The sequence below is a fragment of the Coregonus lavaretus genome, assembly GCF_964263955.1.
Source record: "Coregonus lavaretus genome assembly, chromosome: 25".
In the NCBI taxonomy this organism is placed as follows: Eukaryota; Metazoa; Chordata; class Actinopteri; order Salmoniformes; family Salmonidae; genus Coregonus; species Coregonus lavaretus.
The window spans coordinates 25233034-25253579 of record NC_140012.1 but is presented as its reverse complement, the minus strand read 5'-3'; the positions used below and the strand labels follow the sequence as shown (position 1 = coordinate 25253579).

Below are 20546 nucleotides of genomic sequence, written 5' to 3'. Positions count from 1 at the left end.
TGCGGAAGCATAGTTCCCGCTCAGCCCAGTCAAAACTGTTCGCTGCTCTGGCACCCCAATGGTGGAACAAGCTCCCTCACGACGCCAGGACAGCGGAGTCACTCACCACCTTCCGGAGACATTTGAAACCCCACCTCTTTAAGGAATACCTGGGATAGGATAAAGTAATCCTTCTACCCCCCCCTTACCCCAACCCAAACCCCAACCCCCCCAAAAAAAACAAAAAACAAAACATTGTAAAGTGGTGATCCCACTGGCTATAAGGTGAATGCACCTATTTGTAAGTCGCTCTGGATAAGAGCGTCTGCTAAATGACGTAAATGTAAATGTAAATGTAATTGTGATGGTGTAGGCTATATTACATTGATTTACTATACTTTTTTAATGTAGATGTTCCAAAGGTCTGCATCAGTGGCTTGTAGGCTATGTGTGGAAGCCAGGGGATGCCAAATGTGTTTATGTTAATTAACGGTCAATTACCGTGAGACAGGCAGTTATTTGCTTGACAATCACCAGTTATTTGCTTGACAATCACCGGCTGACAAAATTTCATGACTGCCACAGCCTTAGTTGTGAGTGATACAATTTTCAAATTCTTGGATATTCTCCCTCTGCCTGGATTCCAATAGGAATTACTAATCATTTCACAAACCAGTGTATTGCGATTTGCAGGTCTGATTTGGCCCATGAGCCAGGATTTTCAGACCACAATGTCGAGGATAACTACATGTATAATATGTGGTCATAGACGGTTTACTTTTAATTAAAACACATGTTTCCATTGAAATTCTAAATGCCTTGACACATTTAAAGTTGCACTATGCAGAAATTGCTCCGCCCTTTTCCTAGTTGCTGAAACTCTAATAATTTGCCTAATTTCAGTTTACGCAACAAAATAAGCTAGTAGAGTGTAGATAATCATTATACCATTTAAACCTCTGCGAAATCTATTTTCCATAACCAAAAATATTGTTGTTTCAGCTGCTTGAAGCTGGTGTAAAAAACTGAAAGTAAAACATGCAAAAACAACATTTAAGAACGGGAAGTATAGAAATAACGCACATAGAACAGATATACCGCTTCTTAGACTTGCGTTCAAGTAGAATGATAGATCTATAACTCACATTTCTATGTGAATTTGGTCGGGTCGCCCCCAATTTTTTTTTTGTTATGTGTTCAGATCCTAAACACTTGGTTTTACAGTGTATGTGCATGCATGTGCACACACGTTACGTTGTCCTATAAGACAGTGAGCAAATCCTCCCAGAAACAGCCAGTCATCCCCCTCGTGTCCTGTGTCCCGTGTCCAGCCCAGCGAGGCACATGTGGTTCTTCTCCAGGTGTTTGTTGACGTCCACTCAGGTCCTGACAGAGCTGACCTTTACTGACAGAGTCTGGGAGGGGGGTCCTGGCACCCCTTCAGACGCGCTCCCAAAGCCTGCACCCCTCAGATCCAACCCCCTATCACCACCCTCACTTTGAAGAGACACCTGGGACTGTCTCCCCCATCTAGTCATGACAGGGGAAATTAGAACCGGATGACAAGTGTGGAGTGATTGCACATGCAGCAGGGGGATTTTCATCAGAGAAACAGAGCCAGGGCCAGGGGAAACAAAACATGTTGACCCAGTTAGAAAGGTGCAAATGGAGAATGTTGGTACTAGTAAATAATTTACCTCTGATAAGCCAGTTTAGTCATTTAAAACAAATTTGCATTGGACAATAACAACTGTGTGTGTGTGTGTGTGTTTGTGTATGTGTACATTCACATTCATGTGTGTATATGTGTGTGGGAGCCCCATCAAGTAATAGCAGCAAAAATCTGGGGTTTCATCATCCCATCCTAGTCACAGCAAAAGTTATTCAATGCCACAATTGATTTTTTGGTTCATGCTGAATACTGTACTATACACCGTTTCTTGTGTAATTGATTGCTGTGGGTGGTGGACTGGGTGGATAAAATTGACCAATATAAAAAAAATATCAATCGAAAGCGTCCACTTCACTTCTAGACGGGACATGTAAAAATGTATTCCTTTAGCCCACAGCCCACAGCCCACAGCCCACACACAGCCCACAGCCCACAGCCCACAGCCCACAGCCCACAACAGCCCACAGCCCGGTACAAAGCGCCACCGTGACGATGATGTTGATGCATATGCCACGTGTTTGAAATATTTATTCACGTGCACAATCAAAGAACTAAGCGCAACCCATATCGCTCGGGCGGGCAGTTGGCGTGCTTACCGACTCCGCCTCTTCTCCCAAACTATAATTGTACCCACCGAGCCGATAGAGCGCAAAACAAGAGGCTGGAGAGGAGGACATTACCAACGCAAAAAATTAGGTGAATAATCTCAGAAATGGGAGACCAGATGCGCTTTGCCATCAGTGCCCGGATTATTGGGGTGATGCATAAAGAGGCATCAAAAATCAAGGTAAACCACTATAGAAATGAATTGTGTAATGTGTGTGTGTTTGTGTGTGTTATTCCATTTTTGTGAATATAAAGATATAAATGTTTCCTTTTTACATTCTTATAAATTAATGTAATTTTAAAAAATTCTACAGATGTTTATGACCTCCATAGTGTGGTCTGATGAGAGTGAAGTCATTGTCTACAGATCATTCCTGGATTTTAAGGAGTTTCACGTAAGTTTAAAACTTAAGCTGTACATCAATAATGAAGAAAAAGAAAGTTATTGATACATCTTTATCAGAGGATGTGTTGACAATTTGTAATTCAAAACTACTATCCCTCCTCTTATTTCAACAGAGGCAATTGAAGAAGAGGTTTCCCCTAGAGAATCCTTTCCGCAAGAGAGACAGAGTGATTCCCAAATTCAGAGGTAAGTCAACAACCTCAGAAAAGTCTGATATTTGCCTCACAATCAACCCCCAAGCTATTTCAACTTTCCTTCATCACTGTCCTATCTCACCTCCTCATCAGGTTCATGTTGTTCTTCTTCCTACCTTAATGAAAAAGTGAAAACATTTTCCATTCTTTCTCTTCACTAAATATGGAATACATTTTCCTTTCTTTCACTGCAAATACTGAGTGCGGAGCGGACCTTTTTCATTTTCCTCTTCTGTCTACCTCAGCCATAACTATGAGGAGAAAGATCCAGGAGAAGGGTCCTAGTTGGTCGATGCGTCGGATGAATTTACTGGAAAACTACTGCAGCGAGCTCCTCAGGTGTGACCCCGCGGTGAGCCGCAGTTCAGAGGTCACCCAGTTCTTCATGCCCAAAGACCACGACCTGCAGGCAGACTTCACCAAAAACAGGTAAACACTTACAAACATCCCTCCTTTTATGTGGGCATTTCAGCCTTTTTTTTTTTTAAAGTCATTTTTGATTGTTTCAGCCTTCTTATTTCACTACACTTATTATTAAATCGTACTGAATGAGAGCGTCTACTCTATTTACTAAATGACAACAATATTTTATGCGCCTAGCACTCAGGCCTTCTCATGAAAATACTTTCAAACTTGCAACTTGGAACTTGCAAGGTTGCCTCTGTTCCTCTGCCTAAAGAAACGCCCAGCAGACAGGGATGGGCAAAAATTACAAAATACAACTACAAAATACCATAAAGATCAATGTATAAAAATAAATTTTATTTTGAAATGTATTTAATCAAAATACATGTATTTTAAAATACAGAAATACATTTGCAAGTTGCCTGCTGAACAGCAACAACATTCTCAGTAATGGTTACATTTTGAAAATACAAATTACAGCTCTCTAAAGTATCTTGTTACAAAATACATTGGAGTGTAGTTCAGCCCAGTGTAATACAAATTAGAAAATACTCAGAAGTAATTGAAATACATATTTCAAATACATGTAACAGAAATACTGCCCATCTCTGCCAGCAGGTAAAACGTTAACGATGTCTGTTTGTCTCCTCTCCTCTCCACAGCATCATGATCCTGCCATCGGAGGATGGGGTGGGGGACATGAGCGGGCAGCGTCTGAGCCTGGGCAATGTGACACACCCCTTTGTGAGCCAGTCTTACCGCTGTGTGGGGCCCTACAACACCAAGGATACTAAGAACAGGCCCTTTAAAGTGGCTTTGGATGAGAGGCTGGATGTGCTCATCAAAGACCCAGCAGGTTATAGTCCTCTTTGATCTAGATTACAATTTTAACATAGGTTAGCCCACATTTAATTTCTCCCTCCACTGTTAACCTGGGATAGGCTCCACTTTCAAGCGTTGTGTGGAGAAGCATGGAAATCAAGACTAGTCTAATTAAGATACATTTATAGGATAATAGATACATGCATCCTCGTCTTACACTTCCTCTGTCTCGGTCTGTGTGTGTTCATTCAGGCTGGTGGCTGGTGGAGAACGAGGATAAACAGTTGGCCTGGTTCCCTGCTCCCTACCTGGAGATGTGTGAGGCAGAGGAGGATGAAGATGGATTGGATGGTGGTAAGATACTTTTTACTGTATATTTATGCATATCCTGTCCACAGTACAAACTTAATCATAGTAAATGTTGTGAAAGTTTGTTTAATATACTAAGCCTACTATGGATTGCAGTTAGTGCATGGATAAACCATTCCAAACATTCAGTTTTGTGGTTAGAAAATTCCACAGCCAGCCAAACACTAGGGGGAAGTCCTAAACTAGATAAATAACCCTCATCCCAACATAGTAGAGAATGACCAATGATGTATATAAACACTGGATTGCAGATGCTATGTATTGGCCATTGAGAGGTTTTGAAGCCACCGGACGGCCATATTGGCACTCCCCAGTAAGAGCAGTCCTCCACAGAATACAACAGTATGAGTCATAATACCCATAAAACCTAGTGTTCAAATAGGGAAATGGTTCCAATCGTTTTTCCACCATTAATTCTTCCCATAGGGGATTTTAGAAACACTTAAAATAAGGGCTGTGTTTCGTGTAGGCTTACCCCGGCATGACATTTTGATAACCGTGTAAATATCTCTAGGACGAGGTGCCTTTTATCAATATATTCGCCTGTATTTACCCCCCAAAAATGAAATGCTAATTAGCTGCTAATGTGGCTATCATACAGAACTACAAATGCCATTATGATCTGGATGAGACTGCCGAATCGAGGCAAAGGTAAGAATCTCTGGATTAACTATCGAAAGTTAACTAAATGTACTGTATACTGAACAAAAATGTAAACGCAACATGCAATAATTTCAAATATGTTTTTACTAAGTTACAGTTCATATGAGGAAATCAGTCAATTGAAATAAATTCATTATGCACAAATCTATAGATTTCACATGACTGGGAATACAGATATGCATCTATTGGTCACAGATACAGGACCTTAAGAAAAAAATTGGCCGCACAATGGGCCTCAGGATCTCATCAATGGTATTTTTGTGCATTCAAATTGCCAATCGCTAAAATGCAATTGTGTTTGTTGTCCGTAGTTTATGCCTGCCTATACCATAACCCCACCGCCACCATGGGGCACTCTGTTCACAACATCGACATCAGCAAACCGCTCGCCCACACAATGCATCACAAATGGTCTGCGGTTGTGAGGCTGGTTGGACGTACTGCCAAATTCTCTAAAATGACTATGGTAGAGAAATTACCATTACATTCTCTGGCAACATTTGACATTTACATTTTAGTCATTTAGCAGACGCCCTCATCCAGAGCGACTTACAGTAATGAGTGCATACATTTTCAAACAGCTCTGGTGGATCAGCATGCCAATTGCATGCTCCCTCAATTTGAGACATCTGTGGCATTGTTTTGTGTAACAAAACAGCACATATTAGATTGGCTTGTTATTGTCCCCATCACAAGGTGCACCTGTGTAATGATCATGCTGTTTAGTCAGCTTCTTGATATGCAACACCTGTCAGGTGGATGAATTATCTTGGCAAAGGATAAATACTCACTAACAGGGATGTAAACACTGTGGTCCTCTGTAGCTCAATTGGTAGAGCATGGTGCTTGTAACGCCAGGGTAGTGGGTTCGATCCCCGGGACCACCCATACGTAAAAATGTATGCACGCATGACTGTAAGTCGCTTTGGATAAAAGCGTCTGATAAATGGCATATTATATATTATATTATAAACACATTTGAACACAACATTTTAGTGAAATAATATTTTAGTCAGTATGGAAAACGTACCTGTTAGCAAAGGTGTCAGCTAGAGATGACGTGCAGGAGCTTGCAGGGATTTGTTGTTTTGCATGATGTCTACTTTGATGCTAATTAGCATTTTCGAATCTGAGCGTAAATATAGTAGAATATATTGATTAAAGTCACCTTGTCCGAGAGAGATTGACACGGTTATCAAAATGTCATGCCAGGGTAAGCCTACACGGAACACAGCCCCTATGGGAAAAATGAATGGTGGGAAAACGATTGGAACCATTTACCTGTTTGACCACTAGGTTTTATGGGTATTATGACTCCTCCACTATGAGGCTCTATACGAATGAATGGAATTCTACAGTATTTCAATTAAAATTGTATGTATTTAAGTATATCTTTTTTGTTGTAGTGGGGACAGTAATATTAGTAATCTAAAAAACATTATACTTTAAAAAAATTATATTTATATCTTTTTTATTTTACATATTTATGTTTAGCTCACATAATATAATGTAAAAGCATGCATTAAGGTGACTGTAATATAATAAATGTAGACATTAATAAATGCATTTCTATAGCTTCCAAAATATTCTCTACAATGACGCAGGCACGGTGGCTTCAACACAGCGTCCCCAATCAGTCATGGAGTGTATATAAATCATCAACAATGACAGACTGAGATTGCATTCCAGATTACAAGATTGCATTATAAGATTTTCTGTCATGGTTTTGAGATTTCTCAAGATCCACTATCAATAAATGCCCTGAAGGCTTGCTGTAGATGATGTTGTAGAAAGGAAGCTCTGTTGTTTTAACCTGCTTCCTGGTTTGTCCATCAGGAACTCTCTACTGCGCTGTGAGGAGTTACTCCACTAAGATGCATGACGAGGTGCCTGTTCCTATTGGCTCTGTGGTTGAGGTGCTGAGGAAATCAGACGACGGATGGTGGCTCATCAGGTATGTCAACATGTAACCTGACTATCTGTCTGCCTGTCTGCCTCTCAGAATGTTACACAGACAAAGCAACCAACACTGTGTTTCATTGTCTTGTCTGTAATACAAGACAATGCAACCAATGTACAACCTCTCATTGTCTTAGTTGAGATAGTGTGACAGCAGGTATCTGGGAGGAACTGTTGAATGCATTGTCGCTCCAAACGTGATTATGGCCACCAAAAGTGAATTCCTGAAATTAAACGACATAAGTAGTGGAATCCTGTGGTTTTCTTGCAGAGGTATTTGGTAACTAATAACAGTAAGGAGCGGAGGGATGACATAACACCTGTTGGTGGTTCCCTTTGACAAATGATGATTGATTGTGACAAACAGCGCCACTTCAGCGTTCTGTTAAGCAAAGACATGAGGGTCATGACCAGAAGATGTCCTATAATAAAAAACAAACTCTTTGAACCCTGAGTGACGCAACTCTTTTCCCCTCCAGGTATAATGGCAGAGTGGGCTACGCTCCCTCCATGTACCTGCAGCCTTACAACAACCCACGTGCTGGCCTCCACACCCTGCAGAGGAAGCTGCACAGCTCCTCTCTCAATCTGGCAACCCACATGAACAGCTCTACTCTCAATCTGGCATTCAGCAGAGACAGCCAATCTCGCAACTGTTACCCACCCACCCTGTATGAGGAGACAGGGCTGCAGCAGCACATGTCAACCCAGCCCAGGGATGAACGGTACCGGACCTCCCGTCTCCAGAAGACCTGCTCTCTGGAGCTCCTGTCTGAGACTCGTCCCGACATGGCCGTCCCTCCATCCCAAAGAGAGAGAGAAGACCTGGAGTCAAATCCGGATCCAGCAAACCGTAAGAGCAGCATCAGCTGTGCCGAGTCCTCTGACTCTGACTTCAGTTCGTCAGGCCGGAATGTTAGGGCGTCTTCTTCCAGCTGCAGTGAGGAGGAGCCCCAGAGCCCCCCAAACAGCCCCAGGTCCTCACCCCAGCCAGGGGAGAGCGAAAGTGGCAGCAGCATCCCAGATAAGAGCCTCTCCTCCAGCCCCAGCTCCAGGTCTGAGACTGGATCCTGTAAGATGCCCACCGCTGCCCCCAGGGTGCCCCCGCGACCCAGAGCCCAGGAGATCCTGACCCGGTGTACCACCATGACACGCAAGGCTGCCCTGGCCTCCAGGGGGAGGCTGTTCTCCCTGCAGGACACTGTCCAGACCCACTAGAAAGGCTGGCAGCGGTGGTGGGGGAACTGGGAGATGGGGTTAGGGTTCTGGGGAGCCGTGGGTGGTGGGGAGTGGGGTTTTTTGGGTTAGGGTTACACTATTCTCTCCCGGCCGACTTTACATGAAGCGCAATACTTTTAGTATGGCTTGCGATACTAGGGTACATTTGCATAAAAATGCCTATTCTGTATATTACATTAACCATGATTCCATCCAACCATTTTTATGCGAGTAAAGTACCTGTTGAATAAAAAAACTCACTACAGGCCTGATGGAAACCAAAAGCATGTGGACACCTGCTCGTCGAACATCTCTTTCCAAAATCATGGTCATTAATATGGCGTTGGTCCCTCCTTTGCTGCTTACAACCTCCACTCTTATGGGAAGGCTTTCCACTAGATTTTGTAACAGTACTTCCATTCAGCCACAAGAGCATTAGTGAGGTTGGGCACTGATGTTGGGCGATTATAATATAATAAAATATGCCATTTAGCAGACGCTTTTATCCAAAGCGACTTACAGTCATGTGCGCATACATTTTTACGTATGGGTGGTCCCGGGGATCGAACCCACTACCCTGGCGTTACAAGCACCATGCTCTACCAATTGAGCTACAGAGGACCAGTCTGCGTTCCAATTCATCCCAAAGGTGTTCGATGGGTTTGAGGTCAGGGCTTGTGCAGGCCAGTCATTTTCTTCCACACCGATCTCGACAAACCATTTCTGTATGGACCTCGCTTTGTGCATGGGGGTATTGTCATGCTGAAACAGTAAAGGGCCTTCCCTAAACTATTGACACAAAATTGGAAGCACAGAATCGCCTAGAATGTCATTGTATGCTGTAGCATTAAGTTTTCCCTTCACTGGAACTAAAGGGCCTAGCCCGAACCATGAAAAAGAGCCCCAGACCATTATTCCTCCTCCACCAAACTTTACAGTTGGCACCATGCATTGGGGCAGGTAGTGTTCTCCTGGCATCCGCCAAACCCAGATTTGTCCATTCGACTGCCAGAGGGTGAAGCGTGACTCATTACTCCAGAGAACGCGTTTCCACTGCTCCAGAGTCCAATGGCGGCGAGCTTTAAACCACTCCAGCAGACACTTGGCATTGAGCATGGTGATCTTAGGCTTGTGTGCGGCTGCTCGGCCATGGAAACACATTTCATGAAGCTCCCGACTAACAGTTCTTGTGCTGACGTTGCTTCCAGAGGCAGTTTGTAACTCGGTGTTGCAACCGAGGACAGACGATTTTTACGCGCTTCAGCACTTGGCGGTCCCGTTCTGTGAGCTTGTGTGGCCTACCACTTCGCGGCTGAGCCATTGTTGCTCCTAGACGTTTCCACTTCACAATAACAGCACTTACAGTTGACCGGTGCAGCTCTAGCAGGGCAGAAATTTTACTAACTGACTTGTTGGAAAGGTGGCATTCTATGACTGCCACGTTGAAAGTCACTGAGCTCTGCAGTAAGGCCTTTCTACTGCCAATGATTGTCTGTGGAGATTGCATGGCTGTGTGCTCAATTTTATACACCTGTCAGCAACCGTTGTGGCTGAAATAGCCAAATCTACTCATTTCAAGGGGTGTCCACATACTTTTGTATATATAGTGTAGATCATGCAACAAATGCAGTGGAAATTTTTTAATGCACATTTGTTGATAAAATAATCCTCCTGTGGCAGTAAACTTGCAGTCATGTGATGCTATGTTGTGTAGCCCTCCCACTATGACTTGGAAAAGCATGCACACAGTTTATTCGTCTACAGATTAAATTAGTTATGATGAACCTCACAGGGTGGTGAAAGTGCATGGTGATGATGAGCTTGATGCTCCTTAAAATAAATATCGAAGGTCCTAATTTTATGCTGGTGACATGATGATCGGGGCTTGGCTGTCAATTGACAAATAAATATGATCTTATCCATAATCAGAGTTAAAGATGGGATGGAAACACATTGTACTTTTTTTATTTTATTAGTTAAACGACAAAATGCTTTTTATGTGCACTACATCATTACGCACAGCTTTTAAATTTGCATGAAGCCAGTTTGATGTAAACAGACAAAAGGTAAAATGTGTTTATTTATTTGGTGCGCATATTAGAATATTTGCTTGAAAATCTTTCGACAAATTGATGGAAATCTAGCTAATGTTGAACTTTAAAATGTGCTGACAACTTTCTGATGCTATTTATATAATTGATAAACTATTGCTATTTCATTATACTTATTTAAATTAGCATGAAATGCTCATAGGTTATAAAGGTAGAAATGGATTGGCTACTGGTCTTAAACCTTTTACACCACACTCCTTAATTTGTGCATATCAAGGAATGAGACACGGTTGTCTCTGAAAGATATGGGATGACATGAAATTAAATATAGTATGATATAATTTGTATCTATTTTGCTTTAATATTGTAGAATGATTTTCATTATGACGTTGAAATTGTGCATTTGTTCCCTGAGGGACATTTTCGAGGGGTTCAGTTTCAATGTATTTTTTAAATGTGTATAGGCCCATATGCTCTAGTTCTACCCCTTTAGAGTTGACCAATGACTGGTTTGTTTGTTGTAGCCTACATATCATTCTTCTATTGGTGTCTGAAATCACTGTCATTCCATACTGGAATTTTACTGGAAGTGTTTACCATTACTGTCTGTATGCCTTATATGCAATCAACATTATCCTATACGCTGAATTCAACGTATTTGTCTTCTCTCTTTCCAAGTCTTATTTTCTACTGTGGTCATGTTTCATACATGTTCCACCTGTATTGTTATTGTGTATTGTATTGTATTGTGCTTATGTATTGTAGTGGTCCTGTACATGGCTCAGTTCATAAGCACATGGCACTAGCAACACCAGAGTTGTGGGTTTGATTCCCGCTGCGGTCACATACCAAAATGTGTGGACTGTTGTCACTTTGGATAAAAGTGTCTGCTACGTAATGGCATATATTACGGTATTACAGTACTTTTTTTCAACTTACTGTAAAGTAAAATCATAATAGTCATTATCATAGTAGTACATTCAAGTATATATCATACCTTTTATGTTTCTACTTTACAGACATAATTTTCATTATGTAGTTCTCAAAATCTGTAGTAGACAAACCAGTTTACATGTCAAATCTATAGGTTTACCAAACATTCAAGTGATCAGTTGTGGTCCTCTGTAGCTCAGCTGGTAGAGCACGGCGCTTGTAACGCCAAGGTAGTGGGTTCGATCCCCAGGACCACCCATACACAAAAATGTATGCACGCATGACTGTAAGTCGCTTTGGATAAAAGCGTCTGCTAAATGGCATATTTATTTATCATCAATTGAGAGCAGTCAGATTAAGTAATAGTAAAATGTATTTTAACAAAAGAGAAGAGAATCATATCAAAAGTAATGTGAGCATTGCATTGTGAAAGGCAATTACTTTATATGTATTTCTAGACAAAACACTGATTAAGTTTGGTGAAAAAGTGACTATGATTATGTGTGCTGTACATAGTCAATTGGAAATGCACTAAGAGTTTTGAAACAACTGCCTTTTTGATGATCTGTTTTGAGTTTGTACTATAGTTGTGAAAATGTAACACATACTTGTGAAAATTGCACCAAAGCGATAAAAAAAACTGTAAACGTTCGGTAAACCTTTAGATTTTACATGGAAACTGGTAAAATGATCACACCTTAGAGATGGGATCTATTACACATGGGATACAAATTATGGAAATGTTATGTTCAGTCCATTTTAATGGGTAATGCAAGTGTGTTGTCTGTGAAAACAGTGCAATGTACTGTCATTTACAGTACTGTAGCATACTACATTCAAAGGGCAATTTTGAACCATGTATCTTATGTTTTTTTGCTATTGGATTAACTGGTTGTTAAAATAATTAAATTGAGAAAATATCATTATGTTGTGTTTTGGTCATTTAAAACTGATATTTTGGATCAATGGTTATGTGGTGAAATGTCTACAAACAAAATTAATGCACAATGAAAGGTTTTGAATGTAAGACATGCTGCATTACAAGTGTTACCAGTTTGGAAAAAAAACTGTAACACAGGGGGAGGCAGATGACAAACACACAAATGAATAGGAGAAGATTAAACACTAAAAGTGATTGAGGAGCTGAGATTATGATTCAAATGGTTCATTACACAGTCTTGCTTGTACTCTTTTATCTTTCCAAATGAGTTAAATTCTATTCATTTCAAAGGGAAGATTACTTAGATTTTCATGGACCCTCTTATCCAGTGCGACTTACAGGAGAAATTAATGTTAAGAGCCTTGCTCAAGGGCACATCAACAGATTTTTCACCTAGTCAGCTCGGGGGTTCAAACCATCGACATTTCAGTAACTGGCCCAATGCTCTTAACCGCTAAGCTACCTGCTAGATTACTTAAACTGAATAATTAATTAAAGGAAGAAAATGTATTCCGTAAAAGCAGTCATAGGGATTGCCATGAACTATAGGCATTTTAATGTGAGACTGTAGATTTGCTTCTGATTGAGGTGAGAATAACAGTATGTTAAGTAACTTGGTTGCTTTTGTTTGGCTAGAAAGACATAGCAAAATAAAGCTCTTGTCAGTCACTGTCATAATGATCAAGTCTCCTTGGCCTGGATACTGCTGGATGATAAACTAGTTTCTCTCTTAAGTTGTTGTCGTTGGCAATAACCTCTCTCTGCATGTTGAGAAAAGGTGTGGACTCACAGTAGCAATCCATGCCTTATCACAAGCAGATCAAGGTAGCCTACTGTATCCAGATCTGGTAAATCTGTCAATAAAACAATAAAGGAAATACAGTGGGGAAAAAAAGTATTTAGTCAGCCACCAATTGTGCAAGTTCTCCCACTTAAAAAGATGAGAGAGGCCTGTAATTTTCATCATAGGTACACGTCAACTATGACAGACAAAATGAGAAAATAAATATCCAGAAAATCACATTGTAGGAATTGTAATGAATTTATTTGCAAATTATGGTGGAAAATAAGTATTTGGTCAATAACAAAAGTTTCTCAATACTTTGTTATATACCCTTTGTTGGCAATGACACAGGTCAAACGTTTTCTGTAAGTCTTCACAAGGTTTTCACACACTGTTGCTGGTATTCTGGCCCATTCCTCCATGCAGATCTCTAGAGCAGTGATGTTTTGGGGCTGTCGCTGGGCAACACAGACTTTCAACTCCCTCCAAAGATTATCTATGGGGTTGAGATCTGGAGACTGGCTAGGCCACTCCAGGACCTTGAAATGCTTCTTACGAAGCCACTCCTTCGTTGCCCGGGCGGTGTGTTTGGGATCATTGTCATGCTGAAAGACCCAGCCACGTTTCATCTTCAATGCCCTTGCTGATGGAAGGAGGTTTTCACTCAAAATCTCACGATACATGGCCCCATTCATTCTTTCCTTTACACAGATCAGTCGTCCTGGTCCCTTTGTAGAAAAACAGCCCCAAAGCATGATGTTTCCACCCCCATGCTTCACAGTAGGTATGGTGTTCTTTGGTGTCCTCCAAACACGACGAGTTGAGTTTTTACCAAAAAGTTATATTTTGGTTTCATCTGACCATATGACATTCTCCTAATCCTCTTCTGGATCATCCAAATGCACTCTAGCAAACTTCAGACGGGCCTGGACATGTACTGGCTTAAGCAGGGGGACACGTCTGGCACTGCAGGATTTGAGTCTCTGGCGGCGTAGTGTGTTACTGATGGTAGGCTTTGTTACTTTGGTCCCAGCTCTCTGCAGGTCATTCACTAGGTCCCCCCGTGTGGTTCTGGGATTTTTGCTCACCGTTCTTGTGATCATTTTGACCCCACGGGGTGAGATCTTGCGTGGAGCCCCAGATCGAGGGAGATTATCAGTGGTCTTGTATGTCTTCCATTTCCTAATAATTGCTCCCACAGTTGATTTCTTCAAACCAAGCTGCTTACCTATTGCAGATTCAGTCTTCCCAGCCTGGTGCAGGTCTACAATGTTGTTTCTGGTGTCCTTTGACAGCTCTTTGGTCGTGGCCATAGTGGAGTTTGGAGTGTGACTGTTTGAGGTTGTGGACAGGTGTCTTTTATACTGATAACAAGTTCAAACAGGTGCCATTAATACAGGTAACGAGTGGAGGACAGAGGAGCCTCTTAAAGAAGAAGTTACATGTCTGTGAGAGCCAGAAATCTTGCTTGTTTGTAGGTGACCAAATACTTATTTTCCACCATAATTTGCAAATAAATTCATAAAAAATCCTACAATGTGATTTTCTGGATTTTTTTTCCTCAAATTGTCTGTCATAGTTGACGTGTACCTATGATGAAAATTACAGGCCTCTCTCATCTTTTTAAGTGGGAGAACTTGCACAATTGGTGGCTGACTAAATACTTTTTCCCCCCACTGTATATAAAAGAGAAAAATGTGGAATTTCCAATTCATTACATGAATTGAGGTTATCTCTGATTGCAGCAATAATTCCCACTATTGCTACTAAAGCAAATCAACTGTGTACTTTAGGAGTGGCATTTACGGTCAGTAACAAAGGGTTAATTGTGTTGACATTATGACTTTTTTGTTCAAACACAAGGAAGAACTCTGATAAAACACATAGATGCTGGGAAGAGTGCGCTACATTTTGTCACATGGCACAGTGCCACGCTTGCTTATTACACACAGGTGTTGTTAAAAGAGTGACAGCTTATTGGGCAAATGTGAACATACAGTGGGGAGAACAAGTATTTGATACACTGCCAATTTTGCAGGTCTGTAATTTTTTATCATACACATTGTATGATTTTAAAGTAATTAATTTGCATTTTATTGCATGACATAAGTATATGATACATCAGAAAAGCAGAACTTAATATTTGGTACAGAAACCTTTGTTTGCAATTACAGAGATCATAAGTTTCCTGTAGATCTTGACCAGGTTTTTTTTAGCAGGGATTTTGGCCCACTCCTCCATACAGACCTTCTCCAGATGCTTCAGGTTTCGGGGCTGTCGCTGGGCAATACGGACTTTCAGCTCCCTCCAAAGATTTTCTATTGGGTTCAGGTCTGGAGACTGGCTAGGCCACTCCAGGACCTTGAGATGCTTCTTACGGAGCCACTCCTTAGTTGCCCTGGCTGTGTGTTTCGGGTCGTTGTCATGCTGGAAGACCCAGCCACGACCCATCTTCAATGCTCTTACTGAGAAAAGGATCTCGCGATACATGGCCCCATCCATCCTCCCCTCAATACGGTGCAGATGTCCTGTCCCCTTTGCAGAAAAGCATCCCCAAAGAATGATGTTTCCACCTACATGCTTCACGGTTGGGATGGTGTTCTTGGGGTTGTACTTATCCTTATTCTTCCTCCAAACACGGCGAGTGGAGTTTAGACCAAAAAGCTATATTTTTGTCTCATCAGATCACATGACCTTCTCCCATTCCTCCTCTGGATCATCCAGATGGTCATTGGCAAACTTCAGACGGGCCTGGACATGCGCTGGCTTGAGCAGGGGGACCTTGCGTGCGCTGCAGGATTTTAATCCATGACGGCGTAGTGTGTTACTAATGGTTTTCTTTGAGACTGTGGTCCCAGCTCTCTTCAGGTCATTGACCAGGCCCTGCTGTGTAGTTCTGGGCTGATCCCTCACCTTCCTCATGATCATTGATGCCCCACAAGGTGAGATCTTGCAAGGAGCCCCAGACCGAGGGTGATTGACCGTCATCTTGAACTTCTTCAATTTTCTAATAATTGCGCCAACAGTTGTTGCCTTCTCACCAAGCTGCTTGCCTATTGTCCTGTAGCCCATCATAGCCCTGTGCAGGTCTACAATTGTATCCCTGATGTCCTTACACAGTTCTCTGGTCTTGGCCATTGTGGAGAGGTTGGAGTCTGTTTGATTGAGTGTGTGGACAGGTGTCTTTTATACAGGTAACGAGTTCAAACAGGTGCAGTTAATACAGGTAATGAGTGGAGAACAGGAGGGCTTCTTAAAGAAAAACGAACAGGTCTGTGAGAGCCGGAATTCTTACTGGTTGGTAGGTGATCAAATACTTATGTCATGCAATAAAATGCAAATTAATTACTTAAAAATCATACAATGTGATTTTCTGGATTTTTACAGAACTCTACATGCTTTGTAAGTAGGAAAACCTGCAAAATCGGCAGTGTATCAAATACTTGTTCTCCCCATTGTATTTAATGGGAGGTGATGGCAAAGACAAGGGAACGTTCCTGACGGGAATTGTTTAGGGATCAATGATTTACTGGTGGGAAGGTTTTTAAGGGAAGGTTAATACTGTAAGAAAGATAAGAAAGATTTGTATGCATCAGGAGATTATTCAATTGATCTTTAACTCAACTCATTGCTGATATTAAAAAAAAAACATTCCCATGTCTCCAATTTACTGGATGCCTGTAACATTTTGCCAGTAAGTGAGATCAGTGCAATGTACTCAAAGCATGCCACAAGTTGGCACCCATTCAATTAAGACTAAAGGAGGGATCAGCATACATATTGAGCTTCAGAAACATGTCTTTATAAGACAAGTCAAAGCATAATCTCAATCATCTCACTCGACAGGCCAGGTATCTGTAGATACTCATCACACAGGCATCAATACTAATCAGTATCAATAACTCTCACACTACCAACATTGCTGAGTAATAACTTCGCCCTGTCTCCATCCTTACCAGATGTTTGTAAACATTTAGCCAGTAATTGAGATCTGTGCATTGTCTTCCCAAGCATACATAGCAAGTTGGTATGTTTTCAAGATTCACACACAGCAAATTCTCCGGTGTTAAATCAACACTGAGAGTGTTAAATTAACACTGAAAGGGTGGACCCGTACAGACACTGGAAAGTGTTAAATTGATAGGTTATTTTCAGGAGGAGTGGCTTATTAGGGGTGTGGCTTTTATATAGTTATTTTTGGCCACCCATGAGATCCTGTTGATCATGTTAAGTTTGTACACTGCAATGTTAAATTTTCCTTGAATATTATTGCACATTACATATTCTAATACAAAAATATTATTTACATATTATAACAAAGTGGTTACTATCCCATTGGGGATATCACATTGGGATTTGCAAAGGCTTTTAAGGAACTCATACACTCCTGTAAGCTTAATTAAAGCTACAAAAGTGTAAGTGTGCGACCGTAACGCGATAACAATTCAACAGAACAGATTAACCGTAATGACATTTACTCTCACAGGTGGCCAAAAATAACCTCCTGAAAGCCACGCCCTTACTAAACCAAGCGTTCAGTCTTCTAATCTGACCCGCTAGGTCATATCTCAATAACCCAGCATCAACAAACCAACCTTGCTCTTTTTAAAAAACAACCCAACTATGTGCCTGCAACCTAGCAGTTGGGTCATCTGAACAACCCAGTATTATTTTGAGTGCAAGCCCTCAAAATAAGGCCTTATGAAATACATATTGTATTGTGTTAAATAATTACATTTAATGATAACATATTCACTTAGGATCTCACTTGGTGAAGTCCATAGGACTGAAAATGAATGGATGCAACAAGTATGTCTCTGTCACTAACAAATTCTGTCATGGGTGGTAACTCTACAATTCACTCAAAATGGAGAAATATGCAAATAAATCATTACACTAAGCAGTGTGTTAATTAAACACTGTTCAGTTTCTATAATTTAACACTGGAGTATTTGCTGTGCATAAATTATAATCCACATAATAATTCACATTTCTTGTTGCTGCAGGATTATTTTCCTGCAGTTGCAAACTGGCTCAAATTAAGTTCCTATATCTGTAAACACCACAGGTTCTCAAAGGGGGGGGGGGGGGGGGGGAGGGTTGTGTTATATTTTATTGGGCACAGGGGAAGGTAGTGCATTTTTTCCCTTGTTTATATTCGTTTTTTGGCCAGGGTTTACTATATAATTTATTCCTTCCTTACACTCTTAGAAAAAAAGGTGCTAACTAGATCCTTAAAGGGTTCTTCGGCTGTCCCCATAGGAGAACCCTTTTTGGTTGCAGGTAGAGCCATTTTGGGTTCCATGTAGAACCCTTTCTACAGAGGGTTCTACATGGATCCCAAAAGGGTTCTACCTGGAACCAAAAAGGGTTCTACGTGGAACCAAAAAGGGTTCTCCTATGGGGACAGCCGAAGAACCCTTTTGCAACCCTTTTTTCTAAGAGTGTAGCCAAATTTCCTCATCTACTTGCATGCGCCACCTCTATATCAAGGGGTGTTGGTACTTCCCTTATGCATTACACTTTTCCGCACACTAACTTTTATTATAAACCGTTGGTTCGAGCCCTGAATGCTGATTGGCTGAAAGACCATATACCACAGTTATTCCCCAAAACATTTTTTTACTGTTCTAATTATTTTGGTAACCAGTTTATAATAGCAATAAGGCACCTCAGGGGTTTGTGGTATATGGCCAATATATCACGGCTAAGGGCTGTATCCAGGCACTCCGTGTTACATCATGCATAAGAACAGCCCTTAGCCCTGGTATATTGGCCATATACCACACCCCTCATGCCTTATTGCTTAACTATACCACAGGTCAATATAATCTACCAGTCTAACTGTCTATCCTGCCCTCTATCCACCATTCATAGTGACAATAGTGGTAGGTGGATCGTTTGTCCAGATCTGCAATAGGCTAACTAGCAATCATACCACATATACATTGTGATGAGGTGTGAATGAAGGAGTCAGGCGCAGGAGGTAAAACACCGAAGTCCAGAGTTTATTCCGTTTACATAAATAAAACGCACCCAGCGTCAAAACAAAACTATCACAAGGGAAATATTCCACCTTGGCAATAACAACCGAGCTACTCGTTCTCACAATGAAACAATCACTCACAAAGACAAGGGGAACAGAGGGAACACTTATACACATACTAATTAGGGGAATGCTAGTAAGCCGGTGACGACGAACGCCGAAACCTGCCCGAACAAGGAGGGGAGGCAGCCTCGGCGGAAGTCGTGACATAAATGCATTCAAAGCTGCATACATTTTCCATAGTAATCCACACGAACAATCACGAACAATCAGGAATAGCTGATAGGCAGGGGAGACATGAGACATGCAGCTCAGAAAGCTCCCCTATTGATCTTGTTTAGGGACAATACAATGATCCTACCTAGACTAGCCTACAACACCACAATGCAATGTATACTTGCATTATTGTTTTCAAGTGAGTTTCTACTAAAGGATGCAGTGAAAATGTAATTTGAATAACGGTGCAAAAGCCTTGTGATTTGAATATTTCATTCTATTTGGATCAGTTGTGGGTCTACTGTCGACAGTTTCTAAGTTCTAGAAAGGCACTAGCAGGCCAGTCTGGCTGTATTTTTACTTCTGATACTGAGATGTGCTGTCTGTTGAGGATCATCATTCTCCCAAGTCTTCCTATAATAATGTGGCCACATATGCTCCCGGCAGGCCCAGTCATCCAGGAAAGCTCTGCCTCCTCTCCAATCCGAGCAGCTATTCCTTGCGCACATAGAACCTAACGCTTCAATATAGCCTAAATGTGTGTCATTTAACTTTCAATATGTATTACCTTTTATATGTGGCATAAACACAGGTACAATGTTTTAATCTGATTAGGCAACTTCAAAAATCTCCTGTAGGCATGTGCACATTCGTTCAAAATATAATTCCAGCATCCTGAAAATGGCTTGACATTGACACCCTAAAGACTCTGGCAAATGCGCTAGTCCAGTGTCACTTTGATTATGCCTGCACATCATGGTTCACCAGCAGCCCCAAACATCTAAAAAATAAGCTACAGATCAGCCAAAACAAGCTTGTAAGAATTGTACTTGGTGAAGCATTTAAAGCAGCTAGGCTGGCTATCTGTGGGAAAAAATAGTCGTTTTAATTCAACTTGGTCTGGTCCACAGAATGATTACGGACTCAGCTCCCAGGTACCTATCCACCAGCATAATACCAGAGCCAGAGACTCTAATACTCACTGTTTCAAATCTATCTGGTAATAACACATTTTTATATACCGGCACTGTTGAGTGGAACAAACTACCACAGCAATTCAAAGCCATACCAACCATAATCACATTTAAAAAGAATGTCAAAAACAGTAGAACCTTTTTTGTCTGTATCTATGTAATTGTATATGTATTTACAGTACCAGTCAAAGTTTGGACACATCTACTCATTCAAGGGTTGTTCTTTATTTGTACTATTTTCTACATTGTAGAATAATAGTGAAGACATCAAAACTATGAAATAACACAAATGGAATCATGTAGTAACCA

The 20546-nt window shown here is 41.2% G+C and overlaps 1 protein-coding gene across 1 annotated transcript; it reads left to right on the top strand.

Moving 5' to 3' along the window:
- The first annotated feature begins 2329 nt into the window (after positions 1-2329).
- noxo1b (NADPH oxidase organizer 1b) lies at positions 2330-12200 on the top strand. Its single transcript, XM_084141487.1, has 8 exons — positions 2330-2438; positions 2572-2652; positions 2777-2849; positions 3103-3286; positions 3925-4118; positions 4337-4438; positions 6953-7070; positions 7555-12200. Exons 1-8 carry the CDS (start codon positions 2364-2366, stop codon positions 8291-8293), a joined length of 1566 nt encoding a protein of 521 aa, XP_083997613.1. The 5' UTR covers positions 2330-2363; the 3' UTR covers positions 8294-12200.
- Positions 12201-20546: the final 8346 nt, after the last annotated feature.

Excerpts from the sequence above, each read along its gene's own strand:
- noxo1b (XM_084141487.1), top strand. The coding sequence starts at position 2,364 with ATGGGAGACCAGATGCGCTTTGCCATCAGTGCCCGGATTATTGGGGTG. Across the intron at positions 2,850-3,102 it reads AGTGATTCCCAAATTCAGAG|CCATAACTATGAGGAGAAAG; the intron begins GTAAGTCAACAA and ends TGTCTACCTCAG. Across the intron at positions 4,119-4,336 it reads GCTCATCAAAGACCCAGCAG|GCTGGTGGCTGGTGGAGAAC; the intron begins GTTATAGTCCTC and ends GTGTTCATTCAG.